The 20,692-nt window shown below is 38.3% G+C and overlaps 1 protein-coding gene across 2 annotated transcripts in view; it reads left to right on the top strand.

Annotated features, from left to right (window-relative positions):
* Nucleotides 1–20,692, top strand: part of CDKAL1 (CDK5 regulatory subunit associated protein 1 like 1) — a 390,007-nt gene that overhangs the window by 294,600 nt on the left and 74,715 nt on the right. Inside the window, exon 13 of one of the 2 annotated variants that reach the window (XM_057424393.1) lies at nt 7,372–7,434. The exons of the other annotated variant lie outside the window; for it this stretch is intronic. Coding sequence (XP_057280376.1) covers nt 7,372–7,434 — 63 coding nt within the window. The remainder of the gene's footprint in view (nt 1–7,371; nt 7,435–20,692) is intronic. 2 annotated transcript variants of the gene reach the window in all.

Raw genomic sequence — 20,692 nt, 5'->3', positions numbered from 1 at the left:
CAGTGAGTGTATTTTAATAGTAATTCAGGTAGGTTAGGTCAAAGACTAGCTAATCCCCAAATGATTTTGTATGCTTCATTATAGATGTGATAAGAAAGACAGGAATAATACCAGTTGAAGTGAGTTAGCTGTAGGAAGTAGGAAACTTGTCAAGCCTGTATTTCACTTCTGCTCTTTCAGACCTTACAGGGCAGAGACACAAGAGCATAATGAACACCAGTTACGATGTTATCAAGAAATCTGGCTGGGGCACAGCGTTTCTTTCAGGATCATTTCTAAGGGGGTGATGCACTGAATAACTCAAGGTCAAAGAGAACGGTTCACTGCTTTCTGATCACTTTTTTAAAAATTGTTTTGCGGAACAAAAGGTAATCTGTAAACTTTGATAGCATGGCAGTTTCAGTGGCTTGGCTTATATCTGTGTTGTCGTTATAGGTACACAGATTTAAAGCTTTATGGATTGAATCTCCCAGCAAGGGTTTTAAATGTACCTTGCTTGGAGTAGTTGCTGCCTCTCTCTGGTGCTTTGCCAAGTAGCTCTTCAGAGATTAAAGTTGGGCTGGTTGCTGTCTTTACATAGAGTGCTCCTAAGTAGGAGTTCTGTTTTGTAAAAGTTTGGATTTTGGAACTACCCAAAGCCTTTGTAGTTTTGAGAACACAGGTGTAGCACAGGGGAAAAGACAGTCACAGCTTTGTTACTGCTCAGAAAACGCATGTAACTTAAGTTAAAGAACACAAGATATGTTAGACATGCTGTTTCAGAAAATAAAGCACCTGTCTTATGTTTTTTGCTCTTTGCAAGCATCTGTTATGCTGGAGTATCTGTGCTTTCGGTAATATTGGGAAGAAAACTTAAAGGACTTGCAAAGCTGCTTCATTCTTCTCCCAAAGCCTGTCAGAGTTGTAGTTAAATTCTGCCTTGGCTCACAAAGTTTAATGTGGTTATAATTCTAAATTATTTAATCCGTTAGGTACCACACAAGCAGGTAATGTGGTTTTACAGACTTATTTGGAGGCAAAACAATGTTGCCATTGGTTGTTAGCATGCTCAAGTGTGTGAGATGCTTTATAAGTTCTAAATTAAATAAGGTTCCTGTGGCAAAAGAAATTTTTTTTATAATTCTGACCAGCAGTATGTAAAACAGAAATGGGGAAGATGGTTAAGTGAGAGAACAGAAATAAGGACATTGGGCTGGTTGCCTTGACACATGCTATTAATTCACTGTGATCATGAAGAAAAGAATGTTTGAATGGAAACAGATAAGGGTCACTGTTACAGAAGGTAGCTCCGCATACTGGAGGAATTCTACATGATGGAAACAGAAAAATCAAAGCAGGAGGACTTTTCTGATGATACATTGAGGCTGACACCTTTAGTGAAAGTGGTAGAATTTGCAGATCTGTCGCAGTATCACTGAGAACCTCAAAGGTGATAATAGACTTAATAAAACTGAAAGTCGAGTGTTAAGGAAACCAGTGATACCTTCATATTGGGAAATAATTTTGTCCCTTTTACTCCTATATGAAAAACTGTGAATATTCTATTTAAGCTGCTTCTGAGTAATCTGTGATAAAAGATCTCGGTGATACTGTAATTGTCCTTCACAATAAATATCATAGACCCATGATACCATACTTAAGAGGAAAGCAAACAAGTTTTAGGCTTCATTAATATCATCTGAAAGACAGGTAATTATCACCTGAGTGCAAGAAGAGGATCACCAGAGAAGTGCAACACTCATATGTGAGCCTATGTTTAGTATTTGGTATAGTTATTTAATTTATTTATCCCTGGTGGTGTTCAAGGCCAGGTTAGACAGAGCCTTGGGTGACATGATTTAGTTTGAGGTGTCCCTGCCCATGGCAGCAGGGTTGGAACTTGATGATCTTAAGGTCCCTTCCAACCCTAACTATTCTATGATTCTGTGATTTCTAAACTTAACTTTTGTCTCATGTCCCTGAACTTAAGTGCTACAAACTAAGGATTATGGTTTTAAAATTTAAATCAGTGTATGACTGAGTCATCAAAGCCTCTGCCTCTGTAAAATGTGTGCATGCGCACACATATCTATTACGGAAGCTTCTGTCCATAGTCTTGTGTGTTGTAAATTTAGGAGGACCTTGCTGGGCTCCCACAGACTCCAGCATGTGAACAGTTGTACACAGCAGTGATGCAGGCAGCACCGTTTACCCAGGGAAAGTCCTTCCTTCTTCATTAATAGGGTACTGCTTTACACTTCCCCAGATGGCCTCCTGCTAGTGCTGTAAAAAATCTCAGCTTCATACACCACTGCTTGCTTCAATGCACAAGTAGGAAACTCTCTGCAGTTCTCAGATTGAGGCTGTACTGGTCTTAGTTAGTTATGATACTTATCTCAAGTGATACGTGACTCTAACTGTCCTTTTGGCAAACCAATACTGGAAAAGTTTATGGAAGAATAGTGTATCTCTGGCCTGCATGTCAAATGCTTTTGCTCCAAAAGTATATACAGCCAGAGTGAATAAGAATATTGCAAGTAACCCACTGCCAAGAGTAACTTGTTTTAAGGAAATGTTCTGTGGTCACTGAACATAGACTGTATCAGTGGCTCCTATGACTGGAGTGTTGGAATGGAAGGTTACAGGCTCTTTAGAAAAGACAGGCCTGGCAGGCGGGGAGGGGGAGTTGCCCTTTATGTTAGGGATAGGCTGGAGAGTATGGAACTCTGTCTGGGGACAGGTGAGCAGTCCACAGAGAGTTTGTGGGTCAGGGTTAAAGGGAGAACAGTGATGGGAGACATTACTGTGGGGATCTGTTACAGACCGCCTGCTCAAGGAGAACCTGCGGATGAAGCACTCCATAGACAGATAGGAGCAGCCTCACGCTCACAGGCCCTTTTTCTCATGGGTGGCTTCAACCACCCTGACATCTGTTGGAAGGACGGTACGGCCCGGCACAGGCAATCCGGGAGATTCCTCGATTGTGTGGAAGACAACTTCCTTCTGCAAGTAATAGAGGAGCTGACAAGGAGAGGTGCCATGCTTGACCTCGTGCTCACCAACAAGGAAGGGCTCGTTGGAAATGTGATGCTCCAGGGCAGCCTTGGATGCAGCGATCACGAGATGCTTGAATTTGAGATCCTCAGGACAGTGAGAAGAGCGTGCAGCAAGCTCACTGCCCTGGACTTCAAAAGAGCAGACTTTGGCCTCTTCAGGAACCTGCTTAGTAAGGTTCCATGGGATACAGCCCTAGAGGGCAGGGGGGCCCAAGACTGTTGGTTGATATTCAAGGATCACCTGCTACAAGCTCAGGAGTGTTGCATCCCAACCAGAAGGAAGTGCAGCAGGAGGGCCAGGAGACCTCCTTAGGTGGATAAGGAGCTCCTGAGGAAAATTCAAATGAAAAAAGAGGCTTATAATAAGTGGAAGCAAGGACAGGTGGCATGGGAAGAGTACAGGGATGTTGTCCGAGAAGCTAGGGACCAGGTTAGGAAAGCTAAGGCTCAGAATTAAACTTAGCTAGAGGTATTAAAGATAACAGGAAGGGATTCTACAGGTATATAGCAAATAAAAAATAGACTAGGGAGAACATAGGCCCCCTCAGGAAGCTCTTGGGAGAACTGGCTACACAGGATTTGGAGAAGGCTGAGGTTCTGAATGACTTCTTTGCCTCGGTCTTCACTGGCAAAGGCTCTGACTGCACCACCCAAGTCTTGGAAGGCAGATGCAGGGACTGTAAGAATGAAGACCTTGCGCCCACTGTAGGAGAGGATCTGGTTCGAGACCATCTTAAAAATCTGAACGTGCACAAGTCCATGGGACCTGATGAAATCCATCTGTGGGTCCTGAAGGAGCTGGCAAATGAAGTTGTGAAGCCACTAGCCATCATGTTTGAGAAATCATGGCAGTCAGGTGAAGTTCCCGATGACTGGAAAAAGGGAAATATAACCCCCATTTTCAAGAAGGGGGAAATGGATGACCTGGGGAATTACAGACCAGTCAGTCTCACCTCTGTGCCTGGCAAAATCTGGGAGCAGATTCTCCTGGAAGGCATGCTAAGGCACATGAACAACAACAAGGTGCTTGGTGACAGCCAGCATGGCTTCACTAAGGGGAAATCCTGCCTGACCAATTTGGTGGCCTTCTGTGATGGGGCTACAGAACTGATGGACAGGGGTGTAGAGCAGTTGATGTCATCTACCTGGACTTGTGTAAAGCGTTCGACACTATCCCACACGACATCCTTGTCTCTAAATTGGAGAGACATCAATTTGATGGATGGACCACTCAGTGGATAAAGAACTGGCTGGATGGCCACACACAAAGAGTTGTGGTCAATGGCTCAGTGTCCAGCTGGAGACCAGTAAAGAGTGGTGTCCCTCAGGGATCGGTGTTGGGACCGGTCTTGTTTAACATCTTTGTCACTGACATAGACAGTGGGATTGAGTGCGCCCTCAGCAAGTTTGCCGATGACACCAAGCTGTGTGGTTCGGTTGATACCCTGGAGGGAAGGAATGCCATCCAGAGGGACCTCGACATGCTTGCGAGGTCGGCTTGTGAGGGGGAATCAGAATGCTAAAAGGAAAGAGCAGGAAGACAGGAGAAAGAAATGCTAGACTGAGCCAAGAAAGGAGAAATAGGAGTATGAAGCTGCATCAAGGAAAGAAATTCTGGAGAGATGCATGTAAACAGGCAGTTTTTCAGGGACTGAAAAAGTCCACTGGAGGCAATAAAGGAGAAGGAGCTTTTGGGCTCCTTATTTTCCTCTGCAACATCTGGACATGGAGACATGGAGCATGCTTTATTCTGTGCTTACACTGCTTAAAGGTGAGGTGGGAACCATGATTTTTCTTCTTGTAAAAAAAACAGTGTGGTTAATGCCTGTTGTGTGAGTTGAAGTGGTAACCGTTATAGCAGCAAGAATTCCCTGTCCTTTCCATAGTCTCTGTATTTGAAATAGTTTATATTTCTGGTTTTTAGAGACCTCAGTTAAGCTAAACTCATTATTCTAGAATGATAGCAATTATCACTAAGCAATCTTAACTCTCTGCTTAATTCATTTTTAACTCTGTATTCAGAGTTCCTACAAAGTAGTGAAATGGTGGTTTGATTTAGGTCAGATAAGTGTACAGGGCATCCTTGGAATTTTGGGGCAGCATTTCTTCATGCGCATGTCCATAAGTATCATTCCATGTTCCTCTGTGTCGTGAATTTCAAGCATTTCCCCTATCTGGAGCACTTTGATTTTGTACAAAAAACAAAACTTGTACCTTTTGTGGAAAGGTAAGTAATAAACCATAATTTTCTATAGTAAAAATTGAAAGACTATGTCAGTGTGTTGTGTAAAGGAAGCCATCTTCATTTTGTCTAGCTGAGCATGTAGTATTTTTGGCCAGAGACTGAGGGCCAGAGGGTTTCTGTCATAATAGTTTTGAGTGTTATTAAAGCTATTCCAATAAAATTACTCAAAAAAGCTTCTTGTGCAGTCAAAAAGGATACAAAAGAAATCATCTTCCTTAAGAAAAAGCAAGAATTAGGCTTTATTTTGATTGTGTGGGGGTTTGGGTTTGTTTGGTTTTGTTGTTTTTTTTTTCTAGAAATATATAAATTAGTGGAGGATTCCAAACTAAAATGCTTTTGTCTACTTCTTGCATGATTCTACATTAAACTAGGTTTTTAAGAAACCTTTTTAATAAGAATTTTGATATCACTTTTCAATTTATCATTACATTTCTCCAAGTCCTTATTGTAGTATTGTGATCATTCTCACTGTGTATAACTGTACTACGAAGAAAGAAGTCATTGTAAGATGGTGATGGAATTTGGGTTCAGTTACCTGATGCTTTCATTTGAGTGTTGGGTTTTTTTCCCCACTGGAAATAAAAGAGGTATTAATGGGAGTTAGAGGGTGAAGGTTTCTCTACTAAGGGGGATCTTCTCTTTGGCAAAGGTATGTTTGATTGCTGAGAAAGTGTATACTAACAGAAATGTCTTTAATATCGCTTCTCTTAGTTTTAAAGCCTCTTATTAAGCTCAGAGAAACAATTCCTGTTAGTTATTACTTACAGTAATTGAATAGAATGATCTATGGCAGAAGTCACCTCATACTGAAAACTAAATATACTGTTCTTGTTTGAAGAGGGACAGTGAGTAAAAAATAATTTTCTGGACTCTTTAGTGGTCATACCTTAAACATAGGTAGGGACCTCACAGAAGTAGTAATATTAATCTGATACCTTTAATGACTCAGAAATATCTAGCTCTTGAAAATTTGTATTAGTAATTAAAGTTCTTTTATGGCTAAGTTGCTGCATAAGAACATTTTGCTGAAATTAAAACTTTGTAAGGAAAGGAAATGCACAGTTGATTTTGCAGAATGAAAGGTTACTAAATTATCCTATAGTTTCCAGAAGTTAAATACTGCAGTCATGCTACTGTCTATTTAGTTCCCAGCGTGCTGGAAACATGAACAGAGACTACCAGTTTAGTTGGAAAACTACTTTATAAGAAATAATGGCTAGAAAAAGATAATAGTACAGACTACAAGCAAGGAATTCTTGCAGTTGCCTCCCTGTTTGTCACACGTTTTCAAATGCACAATGCTTTGCCTTCCCAAGCAACGAGATAAGTCAACAAAGATTCTGACATAATAAACCTTTGAACTTATTTGTGACTCATCCCTGCATTGATGAAATGGGTTTTCTCCTCTCCCTGTCCTCTTCCATAGGATGCAGCTGAATGTATTTAACGTCTGCTGAAATCACTGAAAGCACTATCATTAATTTCAGTAGAAGCTGGATTAAGCACATTTTGTCTTTGAACTTTGCTCTTAAAAGGATTCTTTTTTTTTTTTTCATTTGCCTTGGCATTAAATGGCATACCACCTATTTCTTTTCCACAGTCAAGGCAATGAGAGTATCAGCATCAAAAGAAATCAAAAAATAATGAATTATTTCTCTTTAAACTTACCTCTTTTAAACCTAATATGCTATTAAGCAAGACTGCATGTACATGCTAGAATAATAGACAAGTCTTTGCAAGATTGAAGCCTAATCTTCAAGTTTTGTTATCTGTATTCTAAAGCATTATTTATAATTTACTGTGCAGAAATTAAAACAAATCTTAATTGTTTACACATTCCACTGATGTTCCATAGATTAGTGTTTATTATTTATTAAGGATATGTTCTTAACATTGTTAATATATATGTTAATTATTTCCTGTGATATTTAATATCCCTAATCTGCATACACTGCTCTTCATACCTACAGTTCCATTAACAAAGTTGGGAGAGAATGTGTTTGTACCTGCATACAGCTTTTTAAATCAGTAGTCTCTTTCTTTTTCCTTTAACTTTTCTAATACGGTTTATTTATTAATACTACTTTTCAGAAAAAACAGCGAACAAAGGATCTGTCCCAGCTGTTTCATTCATACAGTCCATATGATCATAAGGTAAGAAAAAATATACTACCTACATTTTTTTGTTAAGACAAATTCCAAACATTCATGTTAACTATGTATCATGTTTAATTAAAAAATGAGAGGAAATTATAAAGTTGAAAGTGCTAGGGTATTCATATTACTTGAATTATGCTATCACATGAATATTTCTTTGTTTCTTCAAGTTAAGCTTTAGAAGTTGCATTTTCTGATTTGTAAACCCAGTGACTCACATGAAGCTCATAGAAGTATAATTTGCAGACTCACACTAAATCTTGCAAAGCGACTGTATGTGTTATCAGATTCCCCTATTTTTGTATTTACAAGGTGTGTTACCCTTTAGTGTGTTGCTTATCCTCTTGTGTCAGTTAGGCCTGAAATACATGATACTGATGAATTATCTATTGATTCTGGAAGCATCATTGGAAGAGGCTGCTTTGGTAACAACCTGATGGTTGTCTGGGGGGAAGAAGAAGAAATGTACATCAACATTATAACTTGATCCTTATTTGTAAAGTCTGGGAACCCTGATAAAAAAAAAAACCAACCTTGTTTATTATATCCCATACTGTAGGGTAAGAAAAAAGGTCACTTCCTTACAGACATTGCAGTATGAATTTAAAGCTGTTAAAAAAGATTTTTGGAGGACCAAGAGACAGAGATCACAGCATTTCTGTGCTGTAGCTATGTCATGGGATTTTTGTAGACATTATGCAAAATTAAGCAGCAGATTGGAGGAGAGTTAAGTAGGTTTGTAAATATTTTAGGGGAGTTCCTCCTATCTTGGATGCATTTTTGGGCATGAGTTTTTAAGCAAGTGAACTAAATCCCTTAGCAATTTGTCAGCAGCATGATTTACTGTCTTTGCTGCTTTTGTTTTGCAAAGCGTGTGTGATTTTGCAAGTATCCATTTTGAAAAGGAAAGATTTGAAATATTTTTTTGTTGGACATTCCAAAGGAAAGTTTTGAACTTTATGCTTTCTTTTCCTGGCTATATAACAAATATTCTTACATTGGAAAAAATTAGCTAAGTTTTATGTTTGTGGGAAGAAGTTGGTAGAAGTGTGTGTATGTGCATCTATTTCTACTTATGATCTTATGCGTGTATACATGTAACTACACATTTGTCTATGAGGAAGAAATATATTGTGTAAATATTAATGGATTAAATTTATCAGGTAAGTTGTTGCCATGAGAGTTCTATAGCTACCAGCAACTTGAAAATGTACGGTTTGGAAAAAAAAAGTCAAGCAAAAGGTATATTATATAATTTTAATAATGATCTAGCATTTCAAGTTAAATCCATCACTTCAAAGTGTTTTTATATAGATGGACTTGCACTGTTTACAGGGATTGGTAAAGCACATATTAAGGACCTGTGAAAATTGAGAAACATGAAGAATAAAGGAAATCAGTGTGACAGAATTTTGAATGGGATCATTGCCTTTTTGATCTGAAGCATTTTAAAGTAAATGTAATAGTAAGTCAATTAAGATCTAATAAGGAGAAGCAACTGATGAACCAGAAGCTTTGATATTCCTCTCTGTGTCTAAATTCTCATGTACCAAACACTTTTCATTCATAGTACAAGGAAATTCCATTATCCTTTTATTAACACTTTTAATGGAGATGGCCATTTGTAACTCCTGCTGCCTTCCTGCTCATATCCTTTGTGGCATTATATCAAAGTATCCTCAAATGGTTTTGGCTTCAGTTGTTAAGACTTATGCGCTCTTTACAAATTAGTCATCAGGCAATGTAGAATTGAATATAAATGCTCAGATACATTCCCTTTTGATCTTTGTTTTAGGACCTTTAATAAATTATTAAAAGTAGCACCATTGTTTGATGATTTTTGAAGCTCTACTCTTTTGTTGCTTCCAACCACATTCTGCATATATATCTGAAAGTAAAAGACGAGAAAAAGGACAAATGAAAGTTCATTAAAAAGATGATTTTTCCTTACAGTGAAAGTTTTCCTTCTGCTGAATACATCCTATTTCTAGGGGCTACAGTAAATTCACTGCAGATTTCTTGCTCTGTGCTTTTTATTTGCACCTCAGCTGCCAATTTCAGAATTGTATTAGTTTTACTGTAGTTCTGTTTTTTTATTTAAATCATAGAATCATAGAATAGTTAGGGTTGGAAAGGACCTTAAGATCATCTAGTTCCAAGTCCCCTCTCATGGGCAGGGACACCTCACACTAAACCATGCCACCCAAGGCTCCGTCCAACCTGGCCTTGAACACCGCCAAGGATGGAGCATTCACAACTTCCCTGGGCAACCCATTCCAGTGCCTCACCACCCTTACAGTAAAAAACTTCTTCCTTATATCCAGTCTAAACTTCTCCTGTTTAAGTTTTAACCCATTACCCCTTGTTCTATCACTACAGTCCCTAATGAAGAGTCCATCCCCAGCATCCCTATAGGCCCCCTTCAGATAAAAAAAGGCTGCTATGAGGTCTCCAAGCAAGCTTCTCTTCTCCAGGCTGAGCAGCCCCAACTTTCTCAGCCTGTCTTCATACAGGAGGTGGCCCAGTCTCCTGATCATCCTCGTGGCCCTCTTCTGGACTTGTTCCAACAGTTCCATGTCCTTTTTATGTTGAGGACACCAGAACTGCACGCAATACTCCAGGTGAGGTCTCACGAGAGCAGAGTAGAGGGGCAGGATCACCTCCTTTGACCTGCTGGTCATGCTCCTTTTGATGCAGCCCAGGATACGGTTGGCTTTCTGGGCTGCAAGCGCACACTGAAGCCAGCTCATGTTCATTTTCTAATCGACCAACACTCCCAAGTCCTTCTCCGCAGGGCTGCTCTGAATCTCTTCTCTGCCCACCCTGTAGCTGTGCCTGGGATTGCTCTGACCCAGGTGTAGGACCTTGCACTTGGCATGGTTAAACTTCATGAGGTTGGCATCAGCCCACCTCACAAGCGTGTCGAGGTCCCTGTGGCAGAAGAGTTGATTTTCAGGGAAGTTGTTTGCTGTTTCGTAGATAATTTTCAGTAAGCTTGAAAAGAAAATGTTATAATGGCTTTGTCAAAGTGTTGGTGAGGCAGGATCATGGCACAAATGACATGAATTACTGGCTTCTGGGATTCTTAGTTGGTTGATTAAAAGGTTTTTCTCTGAAAACCTTTCTAGAGTAGAAGAGAGATAACCTTAAAGGATAAGTTGGAGCTTGGTAGTAGTAGTTAAACCATGTAAAAGGAAGCTTGTGAACTAGAGTGTCTGGAACAGGACTGTCTGCTGAGATTTTACAGTACTTCGTCCTTTTATGGTGGGATATCTTACAGAAAACAGAAAAATCAGTCAGATAGTACTCTTTCTTCCAAGTTCGTGAGTCATGCATGAAACCAGAAAGTGATGTTTTGATGGAGAAACTATACAAGCTTTACTAACCTTATTTTTATTTATGTTTAGTCAGGCGACCAATAGCTATTAGAAATAGTAGGTATTCCTGGAATTGTTTCCTCAGTATATATGCGTATCTAGTGTAATTTACTGCATCCTGAATGACATCTTAAATGTTTGTGGTTCTACATTCCCAGGTGAAAAGCCAGCTTTTTTATGGAGGGGGAAAGCAAGGATTTCCTTTTCCTTCCACTTCCAGGTGTGGAGTCTTGTATCTAGTGAGGCCTTGATTCAGCAGCAGGAGGGGCAGAGCTTTTAAATTCTTTTATGCAGAAGGGATGGAAAAGTGGGAGATGCTCTGCCTCTGCTGATAGCAGGGGAGGAGTAGTTGGTCTGCTGTATTCTCGAATGTCTAAATATGTGTAGTTTAGCATCTAGTGGTCCTTCTTATTGTTCAGATGAAACCATACAACAGCAAATCTCAAAAACCGCCATTTGTTTTATACTTGTCCTATCCAGGGGAATCTGATCCTCTTCTCTTTCACCTGTGCCACCATAGTCCTTACAGAGCCTCCAAAGACAGAACTTGTCTTTCAGCTACAATGCCACTGAAAAATCTCATAGTACCATCAGTCTTGAATACCTGGTGAATATATTGAATTCTTGATGTCAGACACATACAGAAAGACCATGCCAATTTGTTGTTAAAATGAATAACTTATAAAATTTGTTCTTTTCAAAATTAAATAATTATTCAGGAGATGTTGAGTTATATCTTGATTATGAAAGCTGTTCCACATGGATGTTTGATTACCATTTGCTCATACTTACTTCAGTTAGCATATATAAAAATATATAGAACTCTACTTGCAGATGAAGCCATTCCTTCTTCTGACATACTTTTTCCTGTGTTTATGTAGAGTATGTGTTTATTAGGAGTATGTGTAGTGTGGCTTTCTTGAGAGTGAAATTCTGACTCTAGTTATCAATAGAACAGCTTTTCCACTTAGAGTTTATGTTTTTCTAGGATCATCAGAAAATAAGATAAAAATTACATCCTTATAAAGCTGTACCAACAGGTTGAGTGATTTAAAATTAAGAACAATATAGTTGAGGAGTGCTCTTTTTGCCCTTAACTATAATCTGACAAGTTTTCTATTAGCTCATTTAATGGAAGATTATGTTTGCACACAAGTAATTTCTGCTCTCTTTATTGTGTGTACACTGCGTGAGGTTCCACACTGCCCGTAGCAAAAGGTTTACTCTGTCTGCAGTGGATGTTTAACTCCCTTAGTATCTTTCTCCCAAAAGACATTTGCCCTTTAAAACCTCACCCATTTTTTTTTGGAAAGCTGTCAAGGCAGTTGTGATAGGAGGTTAACTGGTCAAAACAACAGGTTTGAGAAGCTTATTACAAGCTTCAGGATCCACTGTGTAGCACGTGTCCAAATTCAGCAGCACAGAGCCCTAGTTCCTTTTCTTCTTTTTGTCCGATGGGTTAAGTATTCAGCCTAACCCTAGAGCAGTTGTTTGAAACTATAAGCCTCAATTTATGCACTGAAAAGGAATGTTTTTACATATAGTAAACACAGTATAGGAGAACTACTATTCATTTTGCTGCTGTGCCTCATTGAAGAGGATAGCCAGAGACCTTAGCACATGTCCATACATGCCTCTGGCAGCCTTCTGCTATTACAGTGAGAAATCCTCTGAGAGTTGTACTTAAAACTCAGCTCTGGATTCATTTCTGCCTTTTGCAATCTGAATCTCTTGCTCAACAATGGGTCATGATCTCTGAAAATGTAAGGCCATGTCTTAGAGCATTAGTGATTTAGCGTATACTGTCTCCAGCTGAGTAAGAAATAAAGTCTGTGTGATTTGAAAAGAGGTTTTTGAGAAATGTTTTTCCAAGTTGAAAGTGCTCAGGTTTAAAAACATAAATTTCTATTTCAAAATTTACTCTGATGCAATACTACTAAATAATTGTAAACTCCTTAAGCCTCATGCTTTAAAATGTTCTTTTTTTTATGTGTTCTGGAAATGTTAAAACACTGAAAAAACTAAAGCCTCATAGACAGTGTCTGTGTGACAGCTAAGTTTTTGGACCATTGTATTAAGATACACAGTTAAGTAACAAAAAGCTTTCTTTTTTGTTTGGTTTTTGGGGGTGGGGTTGGGATTTTTTTTTGGGGGGGGGGGGGGTCTTATTTTTTGGTTTTGTGGGTTTTTTTTTTTCCTTGGGTAGCTCTTAACCTGGTGATCAGGGGTGATGTCTTAACCTGGGAGGCAGGGGGTGATGTCCTGTATTCTACTGGCTTTAATAAAGTTGATGCGTGCATAATTGGCTCAAGAAAGATTAATAACAAGATTATGTATGATCATCCTAAAAGTTATAGTTCTAATGGCTGCTGTCACAGGCTTACCACAATAATTGTTTTCAACCACTTACTTCAGTAGTTCAAGACTCTTGCTCCAGTTTTTAACAGATAATACCTAATCCAAGGTCGCCCTCCTTAAACTGTGGTTGTAGGGCTCCTCTTTCTTCTGCTGGGTTCAGTAGCTCCTCTGGAGAGTCTGAGGCATTTGTAAGTCAGAACAAATAAAAAATAATACTACCACACATTGAAGGATGCTGTAAGTAATGAAGGTATGAAATTGGTTTTGTAATGAAGCAGACAGGAACTGCTATCAAACAGGTAGGATCTCTTTTGGCACTGCCTGTGGAGGCATATCTGTATGGTCTAAGTGATTTCCATTAATGGTAACACAAAATATTAATCATAGCAGTTCCTGGTCTGGCACTGTCTTGAAATTGTCATGGGCACCTGTGTGAAATATGAAGTATCCAAAAGCAAGAGGAATGTCCCAGTTAAGGGATGAGACATTGGAGTGAGTTGGCTTCTGGTAGCAAAACCTGTCAAGTCCTGCATTCCTTCCAGCCCCTGTGTGGTAGCTGATGACCTCTGGGGACCGCAGGCTGTGACAGGGCAATGGAGGGTGCAGTGGTGGCACTGAGGACCAGCAGAATCGTCTTCACCCTGGTGAGGATTGCTTAGTTAAAAAGCAAAAACAGGAGGAGATGGGAAGTAAAGTATTTCTGCTGATTCCGGTTTTCCTGCCAGGGAGCCTTATTCCCTTTATTTTTCTCGCATGTTAAGAGAAGCTGGACATTCTATGCATCCCTCACAAATAAACAAAATGGAACAAAAGAAATTCTGATGTCTGCTAAAGAAACAACTCTAAAAATGCATGATGTTGGCTAATTTTCTAATGGCAGGCATCACCATGCGACTGTGTTATTAGATCATGACAACTTTGGTTTTGAAGATGTGTCTGGACTATGGTATGATGTGATTACATGAGACGGCATGTAAATGCAAGTGTTGGACACTAGAGTTGGAAGTGTTTCAATGATTGTAGTTTCTTAAAAGAACTAGTGAAAGACTAAACCATAGGTGCATCACTAAACATATCTAGCAGGTGAGATTTGCATCTTCTGGTAATCTATGCTAGTACCTTTTTAGTTGTTCCTGACCTCCCAGACTTTCCCATCTTCTACTTCTGCATTTGTTGCTGGCCATCTTTTATAGCCACTGGCATGAATAAGTTTTACATGTGAGGCATGGCAGCTAGCATATTGAAGTAAACCAGGTTTGGGGTCTGGAAATGGGAAATTTCAGAATAGCTGAAACGCACGAGCAATTCTTGTAATATTTCCTAAGGACAGTGCTGTTTCTCAGATTACTGTGTTTTGTAGGATGTGCATGTGCAATAGAAGTGCTGTGAAGGTGTTACTTTCAAGCCAGAAAAAGTGAAAGTAGTTTTGAGATACTGTGTCAGCTTTCAAATTTATTTTTGGTAATGACTTGGGTATATGATTCTGGAAAATAACAAAAATCCTTTTAACCCGCTTTCTATTTATTCCAGGAGCAGCATTGTACTAAATCATAAGGCAACTGTGAGGTTGCAATGCCTGTGATATGAGCCATAGTCTGAATTTCCTAAAGCAGGTGCTTTGAATTGTTCTTCTGTGAGATGAAAAGGATTTAGAAGTTATTGCTGAAAAGAGACGGAGCCTTTTGCTATCTCCTGCCTCCAAATAGATTTCAGGTTTAATTTAATAGCTCAGATGTCAGATATGACGACGTTTTATGGAAATATTCTTCTTGTAACCTGCATCCATTCTTTTCCTCGTGTTCAGAACTGCTTTTTGGAGGAGGTTACATAAAGTTGTTTTGTGCTCTTGATATGATGTGAGGCTTCAAAGAAGACCGCTGAAAGAGAAAAGCAGTTTCTAATTTGAAGAGTAATGCAGTGGCCTTGTGCTAATGGCACACTTGAACATTACTTGATGATAGTGAAGAAAATCTAATGGCCTGAAAAGCTCCTGCTTTTTCTTGACTTAACTCTTAGATGCATTGCAGTTAATGCCATCTCTAACACAGAGTGAGCTAATGTATAGACTGTTTAGAAATGACTGTTCAAATACCAGGAATTGTTTCTGGGTTCTGTAGGGAAAGGAGGAGAAACCAGAAAAGCAAAGCAATGAAAGGACTTGTGTGTTGAATATGCTGTGTAGAAAAAGACGTATCTGCTCTGTCTAAATTCTATAGCTGAAGTGTTGGGATAAAGACTTGCAATCTTATTTGAAGTGTATATGGCATCCAGAAAATGTAAAAACAAACAAACAAACGAAAGGATTCCTGAATTTCTTGCTGTAAAACCAGTGATTTATTGGTTTTATTTTACACAAAATGTATACGAACAGGTCATGTATATATGCCTTTGGTTAAAACTGTATTCAAAGGTAGTAACTTTTGCTGTAATTGGCTATTTGGAGATCTAACCCTGTCTGATGTTAACTGAATTGTTTGGGATTGTTAACCTTGATTATCAACCAGAAGGGAGGTGTTTCCTGGTTTAGGTTAAACAGGTATTTTTTCTATCTTTTTAAAATTACCTTTCTGAAAAACAGTTAACAGTAGCCTGTCAAATCACATTTGCATCTGTACACAGATATAATGCTATATGATGACGCATGGACTTGGATGTTGAACGAGGTTTTAGAGATAAGAATGTATTATTGAAATATCTTTATTAATGATCTTGAGAACAGTTTTAAGAACCAAGCTGATGTAATCCATTATATACCTCTTTCCCCCATGTAAAAACATCTGTATGGTTTTTTTCAGTTACATAATCATGAAAATAGCTATTATTTACATCACAGCTTTTTTCCTTGATACAGTATGCGAATGCTACCTGATATAACAGATTGCCTCAAGTATTTTCTAGCTCCAAAAGATACTGAAATATAAAATGGGAGACCAGTTTTATGGTAACATTAAATATATGCCATGTGAACTCAAGTAAAAAAAATTGTTTGAGGCACATTGATCCTCTTGCTATTTTCCAGAGAAAAGCATTACCTTTTGCTGCATGCCTTGTATCACTTATGTACCTTGTTCATTGTTATGTGGTACTGGCACAAAAACATGAAAAAGTTCAGGTTTTCCAAAATTCGTTGCTGGAAAACCTTGGTATCACAAAAAGTAAACAGGCCTGGTCCTGTTAAAATTTCTTTTAAGCTCTCTATTCTTGCATTGGCAGTGTGATAGAGTGTATAACTTAATAGTTCTGTGGTCATTCCATCATGGAATGGCTAGGGTTGGAAGGGACCTTAATGATCATCTAGTGCAGAAGCGCATGAGCGCAATGTCATGAGAACCCACCTGCGGACATGGTGGCAGAGTTCTTCACTGTTCAAGAATTTAAACTTTGCTCTTGACCATAATGTTCCTATGACCAAGCTCTTGAGCTTGCTTGTTTTTAATTAATTATATATGCAGAACTTCAAGTTTTGGGAACTTTGCTAATGGATATGCTAACTATCTTTACATTCTGTTCCATATCTTCTCACTAGAGAACAATAGCTGAATTTGCTCATAAAACTGATACAGTCTTTCTGTGTACTTAAACTCATTTACGTTAAAATTCTGGATGCTAACCAAGTTGGCATCAATGCTTTTATTACCAGATTTTGGGTAGTCTTGTTGTACGCAACTCTCGGGTATAGTTTTTACTTTCTTGCATGGAGTGAACATATTCCATTTAGTTTTCTTCTTCCTTATTCCTGTTTAAAAGCTTGTTTTAATGACGTTTTGATATAAAGCTGTGAAGTAAGTGTGTATTTTTTGCCTTTGTGTCTGATAATAGGAGAATGGAAATTTTGATCTTATCCTCTTAATCTTCTGCATAGCCTTACATACACACAAAACCCCATCATCAGCACTTTGATTTGAGATTGATTTCAAATATCCTTCAGAAACAATCTAGCATTTTTCGAGTAAATGAGGGAAGGATGGGATCACATTTTTCGCAAATAGTGACAGGTCAGGACTGGCTATAATTCCATCCTCTGCTGTTATTTAACATCTTGAAACTAGAAACATTGTAATGATATCACAGAGATGAAAAGGCAAGTCTGAGTAAAGTGACTGTGTAAAACTGTAGATATAATTTGAACTTTATATTGTTCTACACAGGAAACTTGTTCTCTTGCTGTCAGCACAGCACAGTTAGGTCACTCTCAGCATGTGCTCCAGTGCTTTGCTTTGAAGGGCAGCTAGAAGAGGAGTCTCGGAATCTGCTATGTGGTCTTTGCATAGTTAATCTAGGTGACTGTCACCTGCAGCAAGATACCTATCTGTGACGTTTAGTGTGCTTACAAGTGTGCTGTCAGTGGTCTTGCATTCAGTCTTATGTAGATTAGGGTAGGCTTAAAAGCCTTCCAAACCTAGTTCAAAAGTGGAGGCTCAGAGTCCATAGACTTTGAGTTCACTCTGCAGTGCAGACATACCATGGAGGTTTAGGTCCCAGTTCAGGGTAGAAGAAAGCATCTCTAAGACATAATCTGATTTCAGCTGTATTTGAGCTTTAATGTGTCAGAAGGAAGGAGGAGTGCTGTCAGTAGGAAGGGAGGAACAAACCTGGATTTTGTTATAAATGCACATTAAAAAAGCATTTTTCATCCCTTAAATATTACATAGGGTTTATATTATTTTTCCTATGTAGTTTGGTATTTTATGAACACAGAATAGTTTTCATCCAAAATACTGTATCCATTCAAAGATGAATAAAATCAATTATCCATCCTTCGATGGATTTTTTTGAGGGAAAGGCTCCAGTCTGAGGGGCTTGTATGGCAGCCATCTTCTCTGGAATCTACTTCATCATTTGAAATTTTGGCAAAGATTCCAATGTGGAAAAAACCCACACCCCACGCCAAAACATTTTTCCAGGAAGCTGTAGCTTCTTCCTGTAATTCTAGAGGCTGCCTCTATTTGATTTGCAGCATCTGAAGTATAAGAGGCTTGTGGGGCCAATGGTGAATTTAAGGTTTGTTATCTCTTGATTCATCAGGATAAAAGTGGGGGATTTCTATCTCCTTAAAGGAACAAGAGCACTAAAATTTCTTAGTGATCACTGTGCCATTTTCTAATATTACTGAAAGCAATCAAAAGGTTGGTCTTTAAAGGTGATGTTTTAGTTCATATAAATGCTGCTTTAGGTCATGTTTAATTTTTTCTTTCAGACATCCCTCATACAGTCATGGTAGTTATAATTAGTCATCTAGCCTTGTAGAAAAAGAAATGGATTTGCAAGTAGTTGGCAAAGGTCTTTAAAATGTAGCACAAGATTAATTTTTTCACCCCCAAAGCATATTTCTGTGAAATTTGATATATGTAGCACACATAAGAGGTGTTGTGATAAAAAACTTCAGGTTGCAAATACAAGCAGTCATGCTGACAAATCCTTTATTTCATACTGTCATGCTTTTTCCAGGGAAAAAAATACCTATGTGTTCCTGTTGCTGTTCATTTTCACATCGCATTTAATATTCCTATGGTAAATTATGCTCCTTCATGCCTTTTATTTTTACAAGCTTATTTTTTATATAAAAGGCCTGCCTGGTACAAAACTGTACGAGACATAAGCAGTTGCCGGTTTATGTTGCAAACCCCAAGTTTGTTTTACGTAGAATTTTTGCTGAAAATGAGTAATATAAAGCTAAAAATATGAACCATTTGTAAGTCCTGTGCAGGAACAGACACTAAATACCAATTCACATGTCAGACAGACAGTGGCAGCTGCTTTGTTTATGTATGGCACAATCCCATATTAAATCAAATGGTAAGTGCACAGTTTGACAGATACTGTCATCAGTACAAACATTATTAAACTCATTAAAGAGCTTTCTTTTAATTTTTTTTTTAAAGTACATACATTTGGCTTGCAGAGCCTTTCTCAGTCAGAGTCTACAGCAGTAAGTAATACATTTCCAGGTTTTTTTGCCTAACAAAGCCCGATGTGTTTCTGGCCATTCTTCAGGGGCAGTGCCATGATGTTTATGGCTTTCCCTACACATCGTGTGTTAGGGTCTATGACCAGAAATTCCATTTGAGAGCACATTGCTCTGGGTAGCAGTCAGTGGTCTTTTCATTTTGATTGATGGCTGTGGTTTTGCACCATCTGGCTTCTGATAGGCTGCATTAATCATATTCTGGACTAAGAAAATATAGTAGGGATTTTTTAATAAGTATATGTTCATGGAAAAGTGCATGTATATATGTGCTTGTGTATTTAATTCCTATAGGTTACAGCCATACAAAAGAGAGCAACAGTCCTGTCATACAGCTTGAGTTGAGATAAATGGATCTTTAAATAAATCTCTATTTACAAATACCTGTATTTTGGTTTTACTGCTACTCTTTTAACTTTATTTTATTTTGCTTTCTGTCAGCTGTTTGTAGTCACTGCCTCATGTTGCTTTTCTGTTAGGGACAATGGACTTGCCTAAAGAATCTGAGGTACATCTCAACTGGCTTAAGTAAATCTTAAAATTTCTCATTTTCCTGCTTTGGTGATATGCTGAAGTTCCTTGCTTCTTTGTAAACGTAGCTTGAGATAATGGTTTCTGAAACAAAGTCTCATCAGGTTGTAAATTCTGTAAGCACAGAACATCTTAAAATTGGCATATTTAAATTCACATCTTGAGGAAAATTTAAGAATCTTAATTATACATACAATAGACAAAAGTCGTAATAAGTAATAGTGAAGGCTTCTAATAGAGTTTGGCAATAGCATATTGAAGATACTGTATTGTTGGATTAGCAAAACTAATAATCTCCCAATACTTACGTAGGAACTGATCAGTCAATATGTAGTTGATAAGTGTTGCAGATTTTTTTTTGTTTTTCTGGTTACTTGCAAGAAGTTACATATACTCCTCCTCATTAGTTAGAAATGGCATTATTGTTGGTTGGATTTGAGCCATGAGGGGTTAGGTTTGGGGGGATGAGAAGCTGCCCAGGATTCCTGTCTACCTATATTGCTATGTATATAACACTCCATGAAATGTTTTCATACTTTTTATTTGCCCCATTTTACTCATGCTTGTGCTCCTCAAATGTATTCCCATGAGCAGAGAAATGGCATTATTGTTGGTTGGATTTGAGGGGGGTTTGGGGGGGTTTTGTTTCTTGTTTTGTTTTTACTTTTTTGCCCATTTTCTCACTTTTCCTCAGTATTCCCATGAGCAGAGCTTGCAGGTACTTTGGACCTATTTAAAAAAATGTATTGTTCCCTCTGCTTTGCTTGTGAAAATACCTTAAGAATGAGGTAAAGAAGAATTCCATGTACAACTTCTCAGGAATGTGGAGCAGCATTTGTCCATAACCCCACCAATTAAATCAAAATTTTCCTGTTCTTATTTTATTTCTGTTGAGCTTGATGATGCTTCTCTCCAGAGTAGATGAGGTTTATTTCAAGACATCTAGCATGAATTCTTTATAATTTTAAGCTGTACTTAGGGCTGAAAACTAATGGCATGTTAGAAGGCTGTTTGACATAGTACA

Source organism: Pezoporus wallicus, unplaced genomic scaffold (assembly GCF_028554395.1).
Source record: "Pezoporus wallicus isolate ANWC-B61680 ecotype Strahan unplaced genomic scaffold, APGP_CSIRO_Pwel_v1 contig_5485, whole genome shotgun sequence".
Lineage (NCBI taxonomy): Eukaryota > Metazoa > Chordata > Aves > Psittaciformes > Psittacidae > Pezoporus > Pezoporus wallicus.
The sequence above is the reverse complement of the archived record's forward strand: the minus strand, read 5'-3'. Positions and strand labels throughout refer to the sequence as shown.